Source organism: Monodelphis domestica, chromosome 4, assembly GCF_027887165.1.
Source record: "Monodelphis domestica isolate mMonDom1 chromosome 4, mMonDom1.pri, whole genome shotgun sequence".
NCBI classification, from domain to species: Eukaryota; Metazoa; Chordata; class Mammalia; order Didelphimorphia; family Didelphidae; genus Monodelphis; species Monodelphis domestica.
The window spans coordinates 290,680,602-290,705,849 of NC_077230.1; the positions used below are offsets into that span (position 1 = coordinate 290,680,602).

General features: G+C 37.4%; 2 protein-coding genes across 4 annotated transcripts in view; both read right to left on the reverse strand.

The window, feature by feature from the left end:
* The window catches only part of XPO4 (exportin 4), a 160,366-nt gene continuing 135,118 nt past the window's right edge, over positions 1–25,248 (reverse strand). Inside the window, exons 24-25 of the mRNA XM_001366403.4 lie at positions 8,132–8,214; positions 1–193 (exon numbers count right to left, since the gene is read on the reverse strand). The gene's annotated coding sequence lies outside the window, so the exon portion shown is untranslated. The remainder of the gene's footprint in view (positions 194–8,131; positions 8,215–25,248) is intronic.
* The window catches only part of EEF1AKMT1 (EEF1A lysine methyltransferase 1), a 26,896-nt gene continuing 1,648 nt past the window's right edge, over positions 1–25,248 (reverse strand). For 2 of the 3 annotated variants that reach the window (XM_001375115.5, XM_056794672.1), the window contains exons 2-5: positions 13,842–13,996; positions 8,132–8,214; positions 2,027–2,307; positions 1–193 (exon numbers count right to left, since the gene is read on the reverse strand). In XM_001375115.5, coding sequence (XP_001375152.3) covers positions 48–193; positions 2,027–2,307; positions 8,132–8,214; positions 13,842–13,988 — 657 coding nt within the window. In that variant the 5' untranslated portion in view covers positions 13,989–13,996 and the 3' untranslated portion in view covers positions 1–47. Of the gene's footprint in view, positions 194–2,026; positions 2,308–8,131; positions 8,215–13,841; positions 13,997–16,488; positions 16,610–25,248 lie in introns of all 3 variants that reach the window. The other variant, XM_007495203.3, reaches the window with a different exon arrangement.

The window sequence follows — 25,248 nt, forward strand, 5'->3', positions numbered from 1 at the left end:
TTAAGGAAATAGAGCATTTTATTTAGGACTTCTCTTGTATTACAGTGCTATGAACAACTGACTTCAGAATTCAGTCCAGAATCATAATTGACATAACATCGAAATTCATTTGCCAAATTTCGAGTGTGTTTTGGAATAAATCTGCACATCTTCACCCCAAGAAGTTCTGCTGCCTCCTTCTCCATGATAGCACCTGACAAAAGGAGAATAATGTCAATCAGAATCAATTAAAAGGCATTTCTGCAGTGCATACAGGTCAGATGTGTATCCAACACTGTTCTAAATAGGACGATTTAAAAAAAAAAAAAGATACAGTCCTTGACTTGCACAGTGGAAGCTTATACTCAAGAGCAAGAATGGCTTGGAGTCAGATTGCCCGAGGTCTCAGTTGGGACAGCTCAACTACTTACTAGTCTTCATGTTTAACAAGAGGTTTTATTTCTCAGAAATAAGCACCTACTTACCACAGAGGAAAGACTTTTCTAGTATTAAACCTTTATGTACTTACAAAATACACTAATAACGGGTGTCCCTTTGTGTAACCTCCCTCAGTATTAAACACTAGGTGGCATCCTACTCACCCCTAATTCTAATTCAGGCTAAAACTATCCTTTTTTTCAGTAGCAAATAATTCATACTTTTTGTAACCAGCTTTGGTGATTATATAATGTATATTATGTAAAAATGTATTATAATGGATAGTCAGGAAATGGTGATTGTTTTTTTAGAAAGCAGCACAAGGGTACTATTTTTCATAGGGGAATGGAAAGAGGAAAAAAATGAATTAATATTGACAAAAATTTGAAGAATAATTTCTATCTTCAGACAAAAAATAACCCCTCGACATGTTTTCATTTAGCTCTCCTCATGCTGTACAGCTCCCTCTCTCACTTTCTAGAAGACATCACTTCCGACACACAAATGGCATGTCAGGTGGAGTGTTGCCTGCCACTCTGGGATAGGGAGGGAAGCATCAGAGGCACCTTCCTCTGATGCACTTGGTACTTCTTCAATACACTTAGAACATTTTACATTGCCCAGCAGTTATGTCTATTTATGTATTTATCTGCTTGTAAGCACCGTGAAGAGAGGGATTTATTTCACTCTTCCTTGTTCATAATGCCTTGCACAGAGGAGATGCTGGATAAATGTTTGTTGATTGAATAACTGACAAAGTAATTAATTGATAGTTTGAAAAACTCAAAAGAAGTCTTTAAAAACTCCAAAAGAAAAAAAAAAGTTGGGTTTTTTTAAATAAAAAAAGGAAAAATCCTGAAAGAGTTATAGAGCAGTAAGCTTAACGTTGTTTTAGTATTTTCAGGAATACCCATCAGCTAATTTACAATCACCTAGAAGAACAAAAGGAAAAGAGAGAAAATACCAAACCCTTAGTAGGTCAATTTGGTTTCAAATTAAGAATGACAAAGGGAGAAAACTATGAGATGTAAGAAAAACATTTGATTTTATACATAACTAAAAAAAAGAATCAACATAGGTTTATTTTTTCAAAACATACGCCATTAACTTAGAGGTATATGAATTTTATTACACAGAAAACTTGCCTTTGCAACCATTTCATGACTGGCATATGAGAGCAATGAAACTAAGCCTTGGAGGTATTGGATATTACATACAGACTAAAGGACTGGGCTAAGAATATTATTCCAGAAAGAACAGAATAGGAACCAGTGAGTATGGGAAAATGGGAAGTGATGATGGCCTAGGAATCCTATGCTATAGGGAGAATCAACAGAAAACACATTATGTTGAGAAGATTAAAAGCCACTTGTTATGTTCAAACTTTTAAGATATAAATTTCACAACAGAAATATTATAAAAATGTGTGTACATTTTATAGCACTTCAAGCTTTGTAAAACCCTTTAAAATTAATCCAGTAACTCCTAGAGTCTAATAAAAATATTTATTATCATCAGTTTTAATAGAATGCTTATGTTGAAATCACAAAATATTTTGAAAAAACTGAAAGACCTCAACACATAGGCCTAGAGACATAGAATACAGTACCTGTGCAAAGCAAAATCTTTCGCTGTGTTAGGTACTTGATCGTTTCTGCTGTTTTCCTGAGACATTCTTCAGAAAGGTAAGGTGGATCAGCAATAACAATGTCAAAACTATGGGGAATAAGCTTTTGGGGTAAATTTAAAGGATTGTTGTAGTCATAGTAGATAAACTCCTCTCCATAGACTGCAAATCTTTTGTCGTATTCCAAGATACACACAGAAAAGTCTTCCCCATTCAACTCTCTCAATTTCTGGTAAACACTCGGGGCACTGACGCATGCTATCCTAGAAGTGAAGAACGAGCAAGTTCAGGAAGGGTTTCTCCGAGTTAACCAGGGACGTCAAACATCTGTTAAGAACAATGGCTTGGGCTTCCACTGAGCTTTACTGAGCTTTTTTTTTTCCCTTCAGAAGAAGCCCTCACTCTAGTCTCGTAATGGAGAGAAAGCTTCCATTTGATTATGTGACTGACAAAAGACAGTGAAACCACCCGCAGTCACAGATTAAAATAGTATCTGTCACATCTGTACTAGCTCATAGAGAGAGGAGATGGCATGACAAAATCTGTAACATCATTCTGCGATCTGAAAGTACATATAAAGTGACTAATAATGGGCAACAACTTAAAACGCACTATGAAAACGGCCTGCTTGTAAAGGGTTAAAGGTCCCTGTAGTTTACCTGTTAGTCCCCAATATTTAAGCATACAAAACTGAACAGCTCTGACCCCAACCTAAAAATCTTCATGATTAAAAAATAGAATTATAATTTCAGGTTTCCATCAAGACAATCCAACAACTTCTGGTTTATGAGTCAATGTACACAAATGACTTGGAATCTTTGATTTCCGCTAGTTATAAGCTTTTTAAAAATCTGCTATCTAGGAAACAGAGCCCCCCCACCTGTGCCCTTGCTTGCCAACATATTGTATTCTAGAAGTCTGTTTTGTAAGGTGACTGTTTGGAAGTTGAAATGTATCTTTCATAAAACTGTTATAGATGTGGTTAAATTCTCAGACCCATTCACAAAACCCACTTTAACTACTGTACCCAAAGTATAGAACCTAATCACTATGCCACTCTTGGGAGAGGGGGGGAAATTCTGAGGAGTAACAGAAACGCAGGATAAATTGGGCATAGGACAGCCACAATTATATGTGTGGTGTGCATGTGCATACACACACACACACACACACACACACACACACACCCCGTCACTGGATTCTCATAACAACCTTGTGAAATAGGTGCTTTTATTATTTACATTTTACAGATGAGGAAACTGAGGCTCACATAAGTTAAGAGCTATGGCCTGGATGTACCACAGGATCATAGATTTAAAACTGAAAGTGACCTCAGAGGCCATTAAGTCCAACTCCCTCATTTAACAAATGACGAAAAGAAGCCACAGAGGTGCTAAGTGACTGGCCCAGTGTTTCACAGCTAGGTAAGTATCTGAAATGAGAGCTGATCCCATGCCTTTTGGACTCCAACTTCCACGCCCTCTCCCCTACCTCAAGAGACCTTTTGCTTGAATGTTAAGCCATTAGAACATTCTTTGGTTCTCTCTGTGTGCACTCACTTTTTAAACTTGAAGACTTTCACCTGCTTCCTGTTTCCCATGTTTTTCACTTGGTATCTCCCTCTTTCTGTGTCGTGTGAACCGTGCACCCCAGACCTTCTGAGTGGGTCACAAATTCCAAACTTCTCTACACTATAATGTCTTATATAAGCACACAACCTTGTTTAGGGTTTTCAAGGGTTTTAATGCTAGTAACTACAGTAAGAGGGTTAACCTAAACAAAAAGATAAAGTTACAAAAGTTTTAAGTCTTAAAAACTCACAGGAGTGAAGGCACTTAGTGTTGGTTTTCAGGGAACTCACAAAAGGAGTTAAATCTTGGTCTTTCCTAGTTCCCTTAATATCTACTGACCTCACTCTTTTTATTTCTTCTCTCTGGAGTCAGCCTGACCTCAATCCTGTTCTGGTTGGCTGTTGTCCCAAACTCTTCGGCTTCTAGCCTGAGGTATATTCAGGACAAGCTGTTAGAGCTGTCAGCCTCTTTTAAAATCTGCTACCTAGTCTTACAAGATGAGAGCAGGACCTCGGACTGATTGTGCCCAGGAGTTTTAACCTTCCTGGTTTTACAGAGGCTTTCTTCATTCTACTAAGTTTCAAAGGCTCTGAACCTTTGTCTGTTAAACAACAAAACTGAATTTAATAATCTCTAAAGTCCATTCTAGTGTTATAATCCCATGATCCAGTCCTGAAAAAATTTCTCTCAAAGGCCTTGGCCTTTCTTGCATGAATTCTCCAGAAGCTTTCCTTCACCTCAGAGGCTTTGATTCCATTTCAAGTCCCATCTTGCATTTAACACTTTTGTCTCTGTATTCCTCATTTTGCCTGAGCAAATTCATCTGTCAGTCATTATGGCTCCTCTCTTCTCTATCTTTTGGCTGTATTTCGTCATGCATTCCAGCAAAGTGTCCGAGTCTAGTTGCCTTCTAGAAGTCACATGCTAAATGATGGATCCTTTCATCCTCGAAGAGAATCTGCCTCCTCTACAGCTGTTCCATACAAGCATCAGAGTGACCCTCTGGTCTCAAAGTGTGCCTGCCTATCCTCCCTGGACTTTCCATTAAGTTCCTTAAATCTTTTTGCAAGGCTGAAATAACAGAGAAGTACTGAACTCAAAAAAAGTTTGCATTTCTCCTGGACAGGGTTAACAACTTCACTTATTTTCTCCGATTCTTTTGTTGATTGGATTTCAAGTGCCAGTCCCCTTGGAGGAGGAGGAAGGGGGTTTAGTATACTATAGTTAAGTTTACAATAAACATACAATTTTCATCAACAAAAAAGGGAAATTATAGGGGCGGCTGGTAGCACAGTAAATAGAGGGCCAAGCCTGAGGTGAGGAGGTCTTGAGTTCAAATGTGGCCTCAGATACTTCCTAGCTATGTGGCTCTGGGCAAGTTACTTAGCTCCAATTGCCTAGCCCTTGCTGCTCTTCTGTCTTAGAACTGATGCTAAAACAGAAGGTGAGGGTTTAGGGGGAAAAAACGATAAAGTGACATTCTGCGGCAACTTCCCATGCTTCTTCCCTCCTAATATAAACAGTAATAACTGGTGTTGGCTGCTAGAGGCAAGGCAGCAAGTATGGGAGCTTCAATCCTATTATAATATTTCAGATGGGGATGGGGATAGGGGAGTGGCAGGCATGGAAGAAATGGCGATCAGAACCCCCAAAACCAGATTTTCCCTCTTTTCTCCTTTCCTTTTCTCTGCCTTATCATAACTGCTGCATCCCTACCACTGCACACTTTCCTGCCACTTAGTTCTGGAACCAGAAGAGGTTAGTTAAGTAAGAAAAGATAGAAAATCCCTATAAGTACTAATATAAACTAATATAATAATAAGAAATAACAATAATAACTATTATTAATATAGGACTTTAAGGTTTATAAAGCACTTGGCAAACATCATGTCATTTTGATCTTACAATAATCCTGGGAAGTAAGTGTTATTATCTCCATTTTACAGATGAGGAAAGTAAAATCAGAGGCTAAATGATTTGTCCAAGGTCTGTTAGATTTAAAATAGTTTGAGTGTTAAATAGTTGTAGATAAGAGAGTGGGAGCCATAAACTGTGATAATTAAAATGTTTGGGAGCAAGGGAAATATATAACAATTATGACCGCTGAAATGTTTTCTACTGTGACTTGGTTTTATATAAATATAAGATGGTCGCCAGGGAATATATTCCCAATTTATGAATATGCCCAAGCCAACTGGGTTTTATAGAGAAATTTAATTTATAATACACTGATTAATCAATAGAAAAAGAGAGAAAGTAAGAAAGGAATAAGAATGAAGGGCCTCAAGCCAATAAGGCCTAGACCTCAGTCCTAAGAGATAAATCAATCAGTTGGTTTTATCACTCACTCAAGATCTCTCTAGGTAAGGCTTCTCATGCCAACCTCAGGCTCCACCTTCAAGAGAGCCTCCTTTCAAGAAATGTTTCCAGAGAATTCTCCTCCTGACTCCTCCTGAGTTCTCCTTCCACAGCCTCCTTCAAGACCTCTCCAGGAGCTCTCCCCCCAGGACCTCTCTCCTCTCAGACCTCCTTCAGAGCATCCACCCTCAGTCCTCAGACCCCGCTATCTTTAAGCCAACTGTCTAAGTTCCCTCCCCTCAGTTCTCACATCTACCAATCACTGTCGATGTCTCCCCTGTGCCAATGGTGGCTCTAGCTTAACCCAGGACCGCCCAGAGGTCTGCCCCCTTTGCACATGTCTGTTGAAGGTCATATTCTCAAATAATTAAATCTTGATCTTTGCTGCAGCCCTTCCTAAATCCTGTTACTCTGAGTAGGGTGGAGATTGTAGTTTCCAAGACCTGGTTCTGTCATTCCAAGTATCTCTATTGTATCAATTCTAAAATCAATCATGACTCAAAGAACTTCCTGTTCTATGCTTAAGCATAGGTCAAAGCCCTTTCCATTGTTTAGCAAAAGGTTTCTGTCCTAAAGTAGTCTTAAGTAGGGAGGAGAAGGATCCTCCCATGCCAAGGAGTTTCATATTCCAATAGAGTTCTTACTATCAGTAAGAGATTTTTTCAAGTATGAAATTTCCCAATGAGGAAATTTCCAACATTCATAAGTCTAAGAAATTTTAAGGTTTACAGGTCACAAGGCTACTAAGTGTCTGACACAGAACTTGAACTCAGGTCTTCCTAACTTCATATCCAACTTTCTGTCCACTTGACTACCTAGCTGTCTATAAGAAATATTCACTGGATAATGGGTATTTGTATATGAGATATATAAAAGTATTTCAAAAGTTTCAGTGTACTCTTTAAGTTTTAATAGCTTATTTGGCTATAATAGCTATTAACCATGATAACTTTAACAATAACCATTTAATTGCCAAATAAACCATCAAAGCTTAAAACTGCACAAAGACTTTTGGGACAACCTATATATGTCAGGCCTATAAAAATTGGGGACTTCCTCTAGCTTGTTTTTCTTGCCAAATAACAGGATCAGAATGGCATATGTTCATACTTGACTATTTAAACAAAATAATTTGTATCTGTGGACCACTGTGAGCAAAATCCATTAAATGAATGGAGAAATATTTATTCATTTCTTTATCCCAGTATGGCTTTCCTTAAAATTAGGAATGAAATAAGTATATGAAAAGGGCCCAGGGCTTCAAGTCCACCTCTCAGAGGTTGGAGGATAAGCCATCTCTAATTTTGGTCTTTTTAAAGGGAAAATTGAATAGTCTAGTTTGGTCCAGGGCACTCAAGGATCTGCCTCAATGCTAGTACAAACCATAATATGTCTCCTGTTTCACATCTAACTGTTTTATGCATTATAGATATGAGATAAACAAATTTTTAGAAATGAAAACAAAGATAAAGCTACTTCATTAAACTCTGTTAGATACTCTAGGAGAAAAATAGATATTGCTCCATTAAACATTTTTCAATATCTGGTTCAGAATTAACTGCTTTAATCATAATCAAAAGATTTTATCAAAGATTGACTAGGTTTAGAAGGCTATTCTTTTTGATTTGTATCATAACCCAAAAAGCCACTACACTTGGTCTTACTCATTTCTTTTTTTTTTTTAAACCTTTGTCTTCCATCTTAGAATCAATACTAAGAATCATTTTCAAAGCAAAAGAGTGGAAAGGGCTAAGCAACTGAGTTTAAGTGACTCATCCAGGGTCACACAGCTAGGAAGTTTCTGAGGCCCAATTAACTCAGGACCTCCTGTCTTCAGGCCTGACGTTCTATCTATTGGGCCATCTAGCTACCCCTTTTCTTGTTATTTGAACCCATTATCTTTTTTCTTTTTTTTTAAACTCAGTATCTTGTAAAAAACAAACATCCATCTAATAACTCCTGTAAATTATTATGACTGAGCTATGAAACCACTATTTTAGTTTTTAAAATACAACAAATAAATCTTAAGTAAGCATTTTTAACTCCCTCTAAAGTTTAGCGATAGAAGAAAAAAAGAGACCAAAGACAAAACATTTTTCACTAAGAAAAATGACTACTGACAATAGATTTGAGATGGTGAGAAAAGTTAAAAAGTTACCTTCCACCTTTACCGGCAGCCATAATAGCGTCAGTAGCTAATCGTAATGCTGTTTCTTCACTGTACCAAAACTGACTCAATTGCTGCAGAAAGAAGATGGGTAGAAATCACTTTTGTTGCTTATACATTATGCTTTCTGCCATCTAATAACTTCCCCTTACAAATTATCAAAATCAAAGCAAGGGGCATATTTTTGGAAAACAATAATCCATCCTAGTAGAGGGATACTAAACATTGACTTCATCAAGCTACATTTTCCAGGCATTAAAATTAAATAAGAGTCTTTTAGACTAGCTCTCCAGAAGTGTTTCTCTTCAAAGTTTCAAAACACAGACTAGCTCTTTAGGTCCTCAAATAACTTAGCTGGACCAAGGTGGTGGTATTGAAAAACATCATAAATGCAGTTACTGACACATCAACATGTTTTTTTAAACCTAGTCAGTGAAGCATGCACAAACCTACACCCCCCCCCCCCAAACCCATCCACATTTTCCTCCTCAAATAGTTTCTTTGTTGGTAAATGAAGAAATACACATCTGTATCCAAATACATCAATGTGCTTATGCTTATGTATTACAGATAGTAAACTAATGAGCACCTACGGCACAGCTGTGTGTGTCTGGACACATTTTCCTTCTCCACACTGGGATAAGGAAAATTGTAAGCCAGCCCGCAGGGCATGTACACATTTGGAACTAGTGAGGTTTGCTCAGAATGGTGTGTAATAATTATTTGTGACTGAGATTTCTAATAGATGATGGTAAATTGGAGAACAAATGACAAGTTTTACCAGCTCCAGACTGAATCAGAAGTAATTATTCAGGGAAGAGTTACTCAAATCTATTATTAAGAGGTAGGAAGGGCAGAGAAACTTAAGGGGAGATATGGGTTCAGGAACTCTACACAGGCAGTGTTACTGGCCTTCCTGTACCCTCCAATGCCTACCACAGTACTGAGGAAATAGAGGGACCTGGGGAGAGTAGGATGGCAAGTAACTGTAAGAACTGATTAAGTACTTAATAGATATCAGTTCAATTGAATCCCCAGTCAGAAATCCATGGGTTCAGAAGATTATTTAGCCCAGAAACTGATTGTGAAGGCCATTTAATCCGACTCTACAATGTACAGATGAGGAAATAAATCAGAGGCAGCCTCAGATTCTGGATGCATAAGCCTTTTGTGTGGAAAGATCCTTTACCCCCAAATTATAGGGAATATTCATGTCAGATGCGAGGCATCTTTAGATTAGTCTAATTTGGCAGAGTAGCTAATCAATTCTTAACTTGCCATAATGATAATTTCATTCTATATAAGGTAAAGCAGCATCATGTAAACATGGAAAAATATTTAAAAATAAAAATTGAAAAAAAAACCACATATATAAGGTAAAGCAGTGATCAAGGGGGAATTCTATTCTAGCTATGATTCTCACCAACAAAGAAAAAAAAAACCTGACTGCTGGGTAAGACATACTGGGAATACTGGATGGAAATGACTATTCTTTCCTAGAAAGTTTGTTATAGAAAAGGAAAGGAAAGTTGGCCATATTGACATATACCCAAGATCTAGGGAGAACAGGTAGGTTTGTTTTTTTAAGCCCTTACTTTTCATCTTGGAATCAATACTGTGTATTGGTTCCAAGGCAGAAGAGTGATAAGGGCTAGGCAATGGGGGTCAAGTGACTTGCCCAGGGTGACACAGCTGGGAAGTGTCTGAGGCCAAATTTGAACCCAGGACCTCCCATCTCTAAACCTGGCTCTCAATCCACTGAGCTACCCAGCTGCCCCCTGAGAACAGATTTTTAAAGGGCTTAGAGAAAGGATAGGCAAAAGTCCATGGGCTAAAATTCTATAATTTCTATAGTTAAGGAGGGATAAAATTCAGAATATATATGAGAAAATAATTTTGATAAAGAAGAAAAATAAGAGTTATCTGAAGAGACTACTGTGCATGCTCAGGGAACCCACTGACCAACTTGAGATTTTTCCCTCCCTTTTGAAAAAGTAAATGTTTACTGATTATCTTTTTTCCCCTTACTTTTCTGATTGTAGCCCTTCTCCTTCCCCCTCCTAGAGAGTCATCTTTTGACAGATTTTTTTTCAAAAAAAAAAAAATTCAGGAAAACCGAATAATTCATTGAAAAACTATGGTAAAATATACAATATGAATCCCTCCCTTCTACATGTGAAAAGGAATGGGGAGAGGCATCTTCTTATATCTCTTTTTGGGGGGGCCAGTTTTATTCTTTGTAATTTTACAATATTCAGTTTCCATTTTTTTGTGGAGGTAAATTCTTTCTGTTAACATCATTGTAGTCATCATGTGTATTGTTGCTGTTGTTTTTTAAACCTTTCCTTAGAATCAATACTATGTACTGGTACAAAGCAGAAGAATGGTAAGGGCTAGGCAATGGGGCCTTGGTGACTTGCCCAGGAGGACACAGGAAATAATGAAGACCAGATCTGAACTCAGGACCTCCCATTTCTAGGCCTGGCTCACTATCCAATGAGCCATCTAGATACCTGCTCCCCATCATACACATTTTTTTTGGTTAACTCTGCTTACGTTAATCTTCATCAGTTATATGTCTTTGCATGCTTCTTTGTTTTTATTATATTTATCATTTCTTAAAGTCCATTAAATCAATTATTTTAATTTATTTATCCATCATCTAATTGATATTTGTTTCTAGTTCCTTGCTACTAAAAAATAAGTGCTCTTAAATATGTCACATACATGAGGCCTTTAAACATTTTTTATCCCCATCCTCTTTGGGCTTAGTAGTAGTACAACTAGGCTACTTTCTTTGCATAGTTTCAGATTTCTTACCAAAACGGTTGATTTGTAGCTCTACCAACAATGCATCAGTGAGAACCTATCTTTCCACAAACCCTTCAATATTGACTATAACCATCTTTAACATAAGAATAAGAATAAAGAACTAACTTGTGATTTCACCAATATAGGGAACTCCTAGGTAAGGTAGCTTCCTCTACCAATGTAGATTAATACTTCTCTGAACTTACAGTTTTAGAGTTGCTTAAAGAGCTGGGGTCAAGTAACTCAGGCAGGGAACCAGATTAAAATGTAATTGGCAAGTATATAACAAATAAAAATACAATAAAATAGATATGTTAATTTGTGGTTAAGTGACTTGCCCAGGGTCACATGGTCAGTATATATCAGAAGTGAGACTTGAAAAATAGTGCTCCCATTTCAAGTCCAGCTCTCTATCCACCACACCATGCTGCCTCTCCATCTTTATCTGTTTTCTCTCTCTCTCTCTCTCTCTCTCTTAAATATGATAGCTTTGAATAGCAGCAGATCAGAAACAGAAATTCTAAGACATAGGAGACATTATACCTGAGAAGAAACCAGACTACAAGCATAAATATTAATAAAAATTAAAAGTCACAGCACTATATTAGCACTATAGTTATTCAGGGTTCTACTCTTCATAGTTACCAGAAGCAGATCAATCCTAGACAAGGCCTGAGGAACATGCTTTGTGTATGTTAAGCCACACAGAAAGTACCAAACAAAGGCTTCTTGAATCTAAACCTGGCACTCACTATGCTAAGCTGTGAAAGGGGGTTAAAGGAGAGAAAAGACTGCTACCCCCCAAAATGAAAAAGATCAGAAAAAAGGGAAAAATCTTTTTTGCTCCAGGAAGTGCCATAAATAAAACAGATTGTGTGGCTCCAGCATGATCCTCTAAAGTAGTAAGTAATTCAACAAGATTTTATTAAACACCTACTATATCAGGGCTCCCTGTGGTCAGGGATCATAAAGTCTAGTAATGGGGCTAGCATATACTCTCAAAACTATGATGCATGATAAAGGCAGGAAAGAGGTACAAATAAAGCCCTACGTGACTTCTATAGAAAAACATTATCACCAAATAGGGATATAGTTTTGGGTGTCATTCCTATAGAGGTAATAGTTTAATTGATGAGAGCGAATGAAATTGTACATGAGGAACTTTTTCTAAGTTAAAAGGTGATGGTTCTGTAGTAAAAACGTCTAGCAAGCAGAAGAACAGGGTTTTGGATTCAAGACTCATCTCTAATACATACTGACTATGTGAACCAGAGCAAGTCAATTAATCTAGAAAACTTTCTAAGGCCAGAAGTTGTCCAGCAAGGGCTGATCTCTTTGTCAGAAGGGAGTTTCCTCACTTGGAGCAACCAGTGCCAATAAAATCACTAATCTGGTATCCTGCCCCCCCCCCCCAAGAAAATATTCAGATTAACCAGGAATTAGAAATGGAAAAAAAAAAACCTAACTCTGGAGACATATAAAGTAGGTGAAATATAATTTTATTTGCCTGTAAAAATGTCTAATGTAAAACACATAACTTGCTACCCCTGGGGAAATTCAGTCAAAAAATGGAAACCTGGATTGTTTATCATCAATTCATTTCACAATGAAATAAAATACGGGCTTCAGTTCTATTTAAGAAGCTTATGTGGATAACTTTTCCATTGTTTTGAGAAGACTTAAGAAGAAAAAGTGAAAATGAACAGAAAATAGTTAAAGTGGCATATGTCCATAGTCTCTACCTTGTATACAACCAATTTCTTGAGATTTGGTCCATCATAGTAGCCGTCGGTTCGTCCTTCCTCCCTCCCTCCCTCCCTCCCTTCCTTCCTTCCTTCTTTCCTCCCTTCCTCCCTCCCTCCTCCCTCCCTCCCTCCCTCCCTCCCTTCCTTCCTTCCTTCCTTCCTTCCTTCCTTCCTTCCTTCCTTCCTTCCTTCCTTCCTTCCTTCCTTCCTTCCTTCCTTCCTTCCTTCCTTCCTCCCTCCCTTCCTCCCTTCCTTCCTTCCTTCTTTCCTTCCTCCCTCCCTTCCTTCCTTCTTTCCTCCCTCCCTCCCTCCCTCCTATGGAATCTGAGAAAGGACTCAAAGGAAGCCCTGGAAATAATTAGTTGGAGTAGGGAAGAGAGAACATCTCAAGAATGGGGGACAGCCAGAGAAAAAGCCCAGAGCCAAGAGATGTAAGAGTATCTGATTGTAGAACAGCCAGTTAGCTAATATCACTAGATCTAAGAGGAGTAAGGTTAAGAAAGGTAAGAGGGTGCTGGATTCTGAATGGTTTTGAATGCCAAAGAGAGTATTTTGTATTTCTTCCTGGAGGCAATAAGGAGTCATTGGAATATACCGAGTATAGAGTGAGATGATCAGCCCTGTATTTTAGGGAAATTATTTTTAGTGGTTGAATGCATAATGGATTGGAGTAGAGACCTGAGGGCAAGCAGGCCCACCAGTAGTCTATTTCACTAATCAAATACTCATAAAACAACTAAAATACAAGACAAAACAATGTAGAATAGAAAATGGTACAACAGAGGCAAAGTGTCACAGTAGTCCGGAGAAGGGAAGTTTTTGAGAGGACAGAATTGGGGATTACTGGGTAGAAAGAAAGAAATTTTTTCTCAAGAAAAACTGAGAATTCTTAAAGGTCTGATAGGAACTAAATTAATTATATGCTGTTTAAAATTATATGCTTTTTTGTTAGTATTCTCTTTCTGACTAGATGGCAAACTCCCGGAGGGCAGTGACTAAGGATGGCTTGTAATTCATTTGTATAGGCTCATTCAGTGCCTGGCAATATGTTGGGCACATTAAATGTTGGGCCCTCAATAAATACTAGTTTACTGTAATTTTTCTTCCTTTGTGGCAAAATGTGAGTCTAAATTGGCTTTACTTACCCAATTTTCTTCTATTACCCCGATGTTATATTTATTACCTTCACCGGGGTCAGTCTTTCGCTGCTGCTGTTCATCATAAAATTCCTGCAGAGCTGCTAGGGTATGGGAAGAAAGCTGAGGGATGTCATCATCATCAGAATCACCCATCTCATAAACTGATAAGAAAGCATACAAGATGGTTGGAAAATGTAGTGTCTTCTATAGAATGAACAAGTCCATTCATTTTTTTTGAGGGTTATACAGTTTAACATAGAAACATCATTAAAAATTACACTGGTTAAATGTCTCTGTGCAGATTGACCTTCAAAAAGTTTGCATATTTAGAATTGAAAAGTATCGAGTCAAGCTGTCTCATTTTACAAAAGAAGAACTGAGGCCCAGAAATTAATAACCTTTCCCAAGGTCACACAGGTAAGTGGCAGAACCAGAATATGAACCCAAATCAACATATGTTTCATCTGTACCATCTTGATGCTTCCTATAGAAGAAATGGGTGAGGAAAAGAGAAAGCATTAAACAAATATCCTCTTATGCTTCCTCCTATACTTTTTTTTAAACAGCATCTGATAAATACATGCTATTTTTATCCTATCCTGAACCTATCAACTATTGTAATTATCTCCTCCACTGGTCTTTGTTCTGCCAGTCTCATTCCTCTCCAATCAATCTCCCATAGGTGGCCAATCTTTATTCCTAAACAATTAACCTAATCATGTCAAACCTCTGCTAAATGCTTCTTAAGAAAACGTGGAGGGGGCAGCTGGGTAGCTCAGTGGATTGAGAGCTAGGCCTAGAGATGGGAGGTCCTAGGTTCAAATCTGGCTTCAGACACTTCTTGCTGTGTGACCCTGGGCAAGTCACTTGACCCCCATTGCCTAACCCTTACCACTTTTCTGCCTTGGAGCCAATATACAGTATTGACTCCAAGACAGAAGGTAAGGGTTTTATAAAAAAAAAAGAAAAGGAAAATGTAGACAGATAAATCTATCATCATTAAAATAACATAATAATTCTCTACTTTAAGGTCAATTATTTCTTTGTATGCATTATATTTTCTAGCAGAGAACTAAAGGAATCATTCCTTCCTGTTTCTTCTAGGATCTTGTTCCAGTAATAATCTTTACCTTTCTCATGCATTTTCAGTTTTTCTTCTCCATAAGCCTGTTCCCAACTTCCTATAAACATGGCCAAATCTATCTGACAAAGCCTTTTACCTTTTTTCCCCTCATCCAGCTATCATCTCATATCTCTTTTCTCCATCATCATTAAAGCTTGAATAAAGTCATGTAAAATCAACGGGACCTACTTTCTCATCTTCCGTTCAGGCTCTTGAAATCTGACTTTCAGATCATGACTCTCAATGTAAAATATTCTTTCCAAGGTCAATATGTGTCATGATGTGGATAATCATATTAAAACATTCTCTCTGCAAGTGTTAATATGTGTATGCCTGGGTGTTTGTGAAAGACAAAGATAGGGAGGAGGACAGCAAAGTGATTTGAAGAATAACTGAAATAATTCAGGATTCTCTTTCAGATTTTGGGATTGGTACAGTAAAGATTTCTTATTCAAAGATAGAAACTCCATCTTTTGTGCCTCATAATTTCTAACAACAAAGCAGAAGTTATTCTAGGTCAAGATGAATTGTACTCACACAGCACTAAAAGCACTAAATTATTTCAGAATTTATATTATAGCAATTAAATTTTCTTACAATCCCTCTGTCTCTGTTGTAAGGATAATTTTAGGATTGTGACCTAAACTAAATTAATTTTGGTCACGAGGGGATATCCCAAATAAAATACCCAAGTCAGCTGGAAATTTATGGTGATTTTAATTAATATAGAGGAAAGAATTTAAGGAGAAGGGAGAGGGAAAAGGTGTAGGATTTGTCCCACATGGCCTGTGCTAGGGAGAGTTCAAATTAGTGGCTTTTTAAGAGGATAGTGTTGGAAGGTAAAGGACAAGGAATCAGCCTAAATTCCAAGAAAGCTCAGCTAATATGCCTGAACCTGAACTAGCTACTCAGCTTCTCCCAGTATAGTTTCAAGGGAAAACTCACTGCCAAACTAGACAATAGCCACCATGCCAAGATGTTGGAACGCTTAGCACACTGCCAGCCAAAGCCACCACTCCAGGGAAAGAGACCCGAGAGAGGAAGTGATGTGAAATATATAGGTGGTTTTACATCACTTTCCTGTACCAATGGTAGCTTAAGCTTGACTTAGGACAGCTCAGGGGTCTGTCAGTTGTTTCTGATTTGTCATTTGCTAGCGCATGTCTATTGAAGGCCATTCTCCTAAATACTTAATCCTTACGTATGGGTGTAAACATTCCTGATTTTGTTAGACTAAGTAGGGTGGAGTAATCTAAAGTTCATAAGACATTCCTGATTTTGTTAGACTAAGTAGGGTGGAGTAATGTAAAGTTCATACTGTCTCCTATCAATAGTGTTAGGGGAGGCTGGATGAGTTTCAGTAGGGTTCAAGAGACATGGAAAAACCTTAGGTGAAAGCAAGTGGAAATAGCTGATGACTGGATAGATACTAAGCAGATATCTCAACAAGAAACTGTTATTTGAGAGACTGGAATATATAGTAACAATTATGTATTAGTAACAACTCCAAAAAAAAACAAAGAGTTTTACCTTGTGCTGAACATAATCTTTTTTCATGATCATTCTTCACATTTGATGTTAATAATAATAAATTTGATTTGCTCCACATTTGGTCCCACAATTATTTATTGAATGCCCAAGGCACTGACAGCTGGGGAAGGATCAGAAAAGGCTTTGTGTAGAAGGTGGCATTTGAGCTGATCTTTGAATGAAACTGGGGATTCTAAAAGGCAGATGTGCAGAGGAAGTGCATTTCAGGTAGGATGATGGGAAATATAAAGGCATTGGAATGCTGCATGTCAAAGTTAGTTTGTCTGGATAACTTAACATCAAGCTCAAATGAGACTATGTGAAGTGCCTTACAAACCTTAAAGTGTTCTATACATATTAGTTATTATTATTATTATCATCATTAAAGTATAACAAAGCTGGAGAGATAGATTGGAGCCAGGTTGTAAAGGGCTTTAATAGGAATTTGTGCTTGGATTCTAAAGGGAATAGGAAGACTTTGGAGTATATGGTAATAAATATGACAATCTAGGTGAAATAGGTGAATATTTACAAAATTATAAATTGCCTGGATTAACAAAAGACAAATCAGAATTCATAAATAATCTATCTCAGAAAAATAAATTGAACAAGCCATCAAGGAACTTCCTAAGAAAAAATCCCCAAGGCCAAATGGAGTCACAAGTGAATTCTATCAAACACTTAAAGAACATCTAATCCCAATACTATACAAACTATTTGACATAATAAGCAAAGAAAGAGTTTTACCAAATTCCTTTTATGACACAAATATGGTACTGATTCCAAAGCCAGGCAGGTCAAAAACCAAGATAGAAAACTACAGACCAATCTCCTTAATGAGCATAGATGCAAAAAGCTTCAAGCAAGTTATCACAAGGATTATTCACTTTGACCAGGTGGATTTATACCAGGAATGCAAGGATGATTTAATATTAGGAAAACTATCCACATAATTGACCATATCAATAATCAAACCAATAGAAATCACATGATTATCTCAACAGATGCAGAAAAAGCCTTTGACAAAATACAACACTCATTCCTATTGAAAACACTAGAAAGTATAGAAATAGAAGGACCGTTTCTCACAATAATAATATATATTTAAAGCCATCAGCAAGCATCATCTTCAATGGGGACAAGTTAGAAGCCTTCCCAATAAGATCAGGAGTGAAGCAAGGATGCCCATCATCAACTCTATTATTTAATATTGAACTAGAAATGCTAGTGATAGCAATTAGAGAAGAAAAAGAAATTGAAGGGATTAAAGTAGGCAATAAGGAAACTAAACTATCACTCTTCGCAGATGATATGATAGTATATTTAAAGAATCCCAGAAAATCAACTAAAAGGCTAGTGGAGATAATTAACAATTTTAGCAAAGTTGCAGGGTACAAGATAAACTCACATAAACCATCAGCATTTCTATAGATTTCCAACAAAACTAAGCAGCAGGAGTTAGAAAGAGAAACTCCATTTAAAATCACTCTAGACAATATAAACTATTTAGGAATCTATCTGCCAAGACAAACACAGGAATTATATGAACACAACTACAAAACACTTCAATTAAAACCAGATCTAAATAACTGGAAAAACCTTAATTGTTGATGGGTAGGACAAGCTAATATGATAAAAATGACAATTCTACCCAAATTAATTTACTTATTTAATGCCATACCTATCAAACTACCAAAAACCTTTTTATAGCATTGGAAAACATTATAACAAAGTTCATCTGAAAGAACAAAAGATTAAGAATATCAAGGGAAATAATGTTAAAGATGGGGGCCTACCAGTACTAGATCTTAAACTGTATTATAAAGCAGTGGTCATCAAAACAATATGGTACTGGCTAAGAGACAAAAGGGTGGATCAATGGAATAGACTAGGGGTAAATGACTTTAGCAAAATAGTGTTTGATAAACCCAAAGATCCCAGCTTTTGAGACATGAATTCACTCTTTGACAAAAACTGCTGGAAAAATTGGAAAACAGCATGGGAAAAATTAGGTTTGGATCAACATCTCACACCCTATACCACAATAAATTCAAAATGGGTAAAAGACTTAAATATAAAGAGGGGAAATTATAGGTAAATTGGATGAACGTAGAATAGTGTACAGTGTACAGATCTGTGGGAAAGGAAAGCATTTAAGACCAAGCAAGGGATAAAGAACATTACAAAATGTAAAATAAATGACTGATTAAAAGAAATTAAAAAGTTTTCATACAAAAAAAAACCCAATGCGATATATAAGGAACCAAATCAAACTTACAAAAAATCAAACCATTCCCCAATCAACAAATGGTCAAGGGACATGAATAGGCAGTTTTCACATGAAGAAATCAAAGCATATGAAAAAGTGTTCTAAATCCCTCCTGATTTGAGAAATGCAAATTAAAACAACGCTGAGGTAACATTTTATATCTATCCGACTGGCCAATATGGCAGCAAAGTTAAGTGATAAATGTTGGAGGGCATGTGGAAAAATTGGAACAATAATACACTGCAGGTAGAGTTGTGAATTGGTCCAGTCATTCAGGAGGGCAATTTGGAATTATACACAGAGAGCTTTAAAAGACTGTCTGCCCTTTGATCCAGTCATACCATGGCTGGGTTTCTGTCCCAAAGAGATAATAAGGAAAAGTACTTGCACAAAAATATTTATAGCCACGCTCTTTGTGATGGCAAAAAAACCAGAAAATGAGGGGGTGTCTATCTATTGGGGAATGGATGAACAAATTGTGGTATCTGATGGTGATATAATACTATTGTGCTAAAAGGAATAATAAAGTGGAGGAATTCCATGGAGACTGGAACAACCTCCAGGAATTGATGCAGAGTGAAAGGAGCAGAACCAGGAGAACATTATACACAGAGACCAAAACATTGTGGAATGATCAAATGTAATGCACTTTTCTACTAGGAGCAATGCAATAACCCAGGACAATCCAGGGAATACTATCCATATCCAGAGATTTGTGTGGGAACAGAAATACAGAAGAAAAACTTATGATCAATCACATGGCTTGATAGGGATATGATTAGGATTTTGATGTTAAAAGATCACTCAACTACAATATGAATAACATGGAAAAATATTCTAAATTTTAAAAAATAGGAAGACATTTGAGGAATGGGTCAGACCTGTGTCTTGGGAAAATCACTGGCATTTGTTTGGAGGTTGGATTGGAGAAAGGAAAGAACTATAACAGAGAGAATAATTTGGAAGTAATTTTAATAGTCAAAGTGAACAGGATGATTTGGTGAATGTTTTGCGTACCATATAGGACAATAGACCAGATGACTCTTTACAGGATAACAGTAAAAGAAGTCTCTAGAAGATCTTCAAGTGGTCAGAGAATGGACCTAGAGACAGGGACCTCTAGAGTAGAAGAGTGGCTAGAAAATGAACTAATGACTGAGGAGCTGTCCTCAAGAGGCAAAAAACCAGAAGGGTGTCCAGAAAATGGATTGGCAGATTGTCCATTCATCTGTTTCTTAATGGACTAGAGAACAGCTATCTATGTTAGCTATGTCCAAAGTGGGTGAGGAACAGTGATTTAAAACCTGCTTCTTCATTCTCATTAGAGTTGGGAAAGCTGAGAAATGAAATTGAACAGATATTTGGTTTCAGTATAGTGTGAGGTTTAGACTGTACTTTTTCCAAGTTAAAAAGCTAATTCAGTTTTTAATCCAGTCAACTTTTCCTACCCACTCAGGTACCTCCTGTAGCCGACTGGTTGTTAAGAAACAGGTTCTGTTCTGCTACTGATGAAAACAAAGTTAATTCTTTCTCAACATTTCTCAGCAATGTAGAGAAAGTTGTTGTTAATTGGGGTACTCAGTCCTGATCTTTACTCTCAGAAGACCATGGATCTTGGGGCATTCTTTTATTTAACTTAATTTGCTTTAAAACAATAAAATAATTTTGTCAGTAATTTCTGAAGTCCACAAGCCCAACTTCTCTGTTAAAAGGCATTTGTGACCTATGGCATTCTCCTTTTGTCTTCAGACTCCTAACTAGAGTCTCTTTATAGCAGCCATACTGTTTTGATAGTATTTTGCAGGTGTTTATTTCTTCTTTTTTTCTTCAAGGAATCAAAAATATGTTTTTGAAGGATCATAATCTCCCCACACATGACATCAATGGGCATAGATAATGGGTCTTGAATCTTTTTACATGTTTCACCAAATTTAGATGCATACAATGCAGAAATTTAAAATGGAAACATTGGATTAAATGGTTTAAGGATCCTTATAAGTTCTAGAAAGAGATGGTCAAATTATCTTACCTACCTTACTGAGGCAGTTAAGAAGCCAGAAGTCAATAGGGATCAAGTCTAGACTAGAAGTCCACAAATTTTCCCTCATTTCCCATCTGTATTAACTACTTTTCAAATGTTATCTCATTTGATCCTCTTCATTTCTCCCCAGGCTACTATCCTGAACTTCATCACTGACTCCAAAAATCTCATCTTCTTGAATGATGGCATGGACTGTGAAACTCACACCTCCTCAATATACCCTGTCCCTGAGACCCTTCCCTTCTTTTGCCTAGGTGGAAGGTGGACATGGTGTGAATTTTAAAACTATTCCACCCTAATCAGACCATTCTTTAGAAGATCTGATTCTCCTCCCTTCTTAGTTTAACAAGATTTGGGAGGTCTGCATCAAACTCAAGATTTAATTATCTAAGGAAATGGCCTTCAACAGATATGTGCAGAAAAAAGTTCAGACCTCTGGACTGTCCTAAGTCCTAAGTCAAGCTAAGTCATCATTGGTACAGATGAGATGCAGGAAAGTGATGTAAAGCTGTCTATATAAGGCATGTCACTTTCTCCTCTTTCCCCTGAGAGACGACTCTGGCTGGCAGTGTGCTAAGCGGTCCAACAACTTGGCCTGGTGGCAGCTATTGTCTGGGTTTGGTGGTGAGTTTTGCCCTGGAATTGATTTCAGGTTCAGGCATCTTGGCTTAGCCCTTTCCCTTTTGGAGTTCAAGCCTGACTCCTTCCTCCTTCATACTCCAAAACCTTAACTTCTCCTAATCTCCCCACTGGTGCCAGTCACGTGGGGGGGTGGGGGTGGGGGAGAGAACCTACTCCTTTCCTTCTTCCTTCTCCTTAATCTCCTCCACTATCAATTAAATCAATATAAAAATTTCCAGCTGACTTGGATGTTCATTAGGATTTTATAAATAAAATCCTTGGTGACCAAAATATTTAATTACATTTAGTCTCAGCCATAATTTTAACCTTTAATTGTCCATAGCAATCATTGATTTTGTTCTCCTTTCCTTTTACTCACAAATTATTGCAATCTTTAAGTTGATTATGTTTCCATGATCCTTTTGGGGAAATTGGTTTCCCAATACAATCACAGGGGGATATAAAAATGGAGATTTGAACCCCAGAAGTCCTTGGTACTTCCCAGAATTCCTTATAATCTCACCTGAGTCTCCACCTGGGCAGGATCACAATTAGTATTTAACGGGCTCTCTGCCTCCCAAGAGCTCTCTTCCTGTACTTGGAGATTGCAAAATGTAGTGAGTATGCTAAGTGTGGGGATTCTGAATTGGCTAATCAGCCATGGGCATGTGGTTTTCTACTTTGTATTCTTAATTCAAATAATACTTAATAAACCTCATAAAATATAATACTTTTATTATTAGAAACTAAATTTAAATTTTACAATGGAGAGCTCCTTTCAGATCCTCCATTTAAGGAAGAGGTCTAGGACAGACACATGATTTCCTTTCTTTCCCTTCCACTTCATAAGATACCTTCCCCACCACTTTTTGGGTTCCTTTTTATGTGTCTTCATCCATTAGGTTGTGAGCTAAGTGATCCAGTGGATAGTGTGCTGGGTTTGAAGTCAGGAAGGTTCATCTTCCTAAATTCAAATTTGGTCTCATACACTTACTAGTTGTGTGAACCTGAGCAAGTCATTGAACCCTGTTTGTTTCAGTTTCATCATCTGTAAAATGAACCAAAGAAGTATTTTCAGTATCTTTGCCCCAAAAAACCCCAATTGAGGTCATGAAGAGTGGGACACAATAGAAAGGTCAAGGACTGTCTTGTTTTTCTTTGTAGACCCAGCACTAAGCACAGTTCTTAATGTTTCTTATGTTTGACTTTCCCACTGGCTTCTATAATGTGTATCACAATTGTCTGTTTGCTTTATTCTCCCAACCCAGTAAGCTCCATAAGGGAAAGGAGTGTATTTTCTATGTCCCCTAGAAACAAATATATGGTGATATAGAGTAGGGTCACAAGATGCAAAGCAGGAAAGGATCTAGTCCAACTTCATTTTACAGAAAAAGAAACAGGCTTAAAAAATTACAGGGACTTAATGTTACAATGTTACTGTGACCAGAGCTTCTGTAAAATCATCTTTTTTTTTTTTAAACTTTACCTTCTGTCTTAGAATCAAAATTAATTATCATACCAAGGCAGAGGGGCTGTAAGGGTTGGGCAACTGGGGTTAAGTGATTTGCCCTGGGTCACATAGATAGAAAGTGTCTGAGGCCAGATTTAAACCCAGTACTCCAAACTCCAGGCCTAGCTCTCTATCCTCTGAGATACCTAGCTGCCCCCAAATCATCTTACAAAAATTTTATTCTGACCTTAAACACCAACATTTCCAATTTTGTTTTTTTACTTTCATAAAAAAAATTTATTTCATACTTTTATACAAATATCCACAGGTTCATTCTCATCATGGAATGATTTCACAATGTTAGAATAAAAATTTATCAAATGCAAACAGACCAGTCAGTGTCTTGACTTGAGATGACATTTTTAACAATCCTAAATTTAACACTGAAACAACATTTTTGGTTTTTGTACTGTTGAACCTATACCAACTTAAGGACATTTTTTTTTAATAACAAAGGCCTACAAACATTGCCAACATAAGCATCCTCTTAGCAGCTTATAAAGCCAGTTCTTTGGGATCTTGACTTGTCAGGAAAGAAACTAAATTTTTAAACACTGATGTGCTTATTTTTCGAGACTAAAATTGTAAACAAAATACAATTTGTGTAAATGTCTCTGTGAATGAAGACTTTGGAAATGCATAACATTCACCATATACACCTAGCTCCAAGTGCTATCAATAGAGAGCATCTGGAGGAGTGAGAGCATTATACTGGAATGGGGAAAAAAAAGTCCATTTTCTCTGTGACGTTCTTAAAGCATGTGTATGATGTTCTGAAAATAGTTGCTGGGGGACTTCTGGGTAAACATGGCGGCAGTCTAGACATAAGACTCTTCCTCTCCTCAGCACCCACTGATACAGACTACCTCAAAAGACCAAAAAACCCAAATTAATAAGAACGAAGGGACTCTACAATAGGGCGCAGCATTGAAGGTATGTGGGATTTGGGCATTTCCACACTATAAGGGGGTGAAAAAGCTCCCACCAAAACGCGAGCTGATTTACCCTCCCCCAACCCACCTACGGAGCCAGAGCTGGAGCCAGAGCTGGAGCCAGAGTCAGAGCCAGCTCACGACACAATCAGCAAGTGAGCTGGGGGCACTTCTAGAGTGAGTAAGGGGCACTTACTCTAGGTCCTTGGGAACTGACTAAGACCACCAAAAACCTACCCCATGAGAGCAGCTACACATGAAACCCCAGCAGGCTGAAGAACGCAGACCGTGGGCACTCATGGGAAGATAGCACAGAGAAGGGCAGCAAACAAGCTGTGGAGATTCAAGAGTTTGCCTCAGGCAAAATCCTTGCTCCTTAATTCCATACACAGAGAGCCTGCCCATCTCACTCAGATTTCTGACTTAAAAGGGAAGGAAAAAACCTCCATAGTGATGGCAAATTGTCCCCAGGAACAACAACCTCCCTCCACCAAAAAAAAAACAAGAAGAGGGAGTTGACCCCTGAAAATTTTTATGGAGGAAAAACCCAGGCTACAGAGGAAAGGAGGAGGAAATTAAAATAAACCCAAAACCTTCCCCCCAAAATGGAAATTACCCACAAGCTCTTGAAGAATTTAGATTGGAGCTTATCAAAAAGATGGAAGCCTTCTGGCAAGAAAAGTAGGAAATAGTTCAAAGAGAAAATAACAGTTTAAAGGACAAGAACTCCCAATTAGAAAAACAGCTGGAAGCCACGAAAAGCAGGATAGACCAAACTGAAAAGGAAAACAAGTCTTTAAAGACCAGAATTAGGCAACTGGAAGACAATGATCTTGCAAAACCGCAAGAATTAATAAAGCAAAGTCAAAAGACTGACAAAATAGAAGAAAACATAAACTATCTCACTGAGAAGATGACAGATCAGGAAAACAGAGCAAGGAGAGACAATTTGAAAATAGTTGTTGGAGGGAAAACAAAAGACCTCCAAACAAAACTTAAAAAAACAAACAAACAAACCAGGATCCTGACTGTTCACTGAGGACAAAATAATCTTAAGAGTTAAATTCTATCTTTTAACCAAACTGAGATCTAGATGGAATTTAGGAAGAATAAGGGTGGAAAGAGAGGAGAGGGGAAGATGCTACTATATATAGTTAAGTTTTAAGTTATTAAAAAATATCTCTGGTATATTTATAAAGAATAATTATTATCTTTTTTGCAGTGAAACTTTTAGGTCAAAACCACTAACAACCCCCTCCCCCCAAAAAAAAACTAATAACTGATCACCTAAACCAAAGAAAGGTAAATTGGACAGTCTTTGGCCTGTGTTAGTCAAAGACAAAATGATTGATGAGAAAAATAAATACCAGGGCTAAAATATATACAA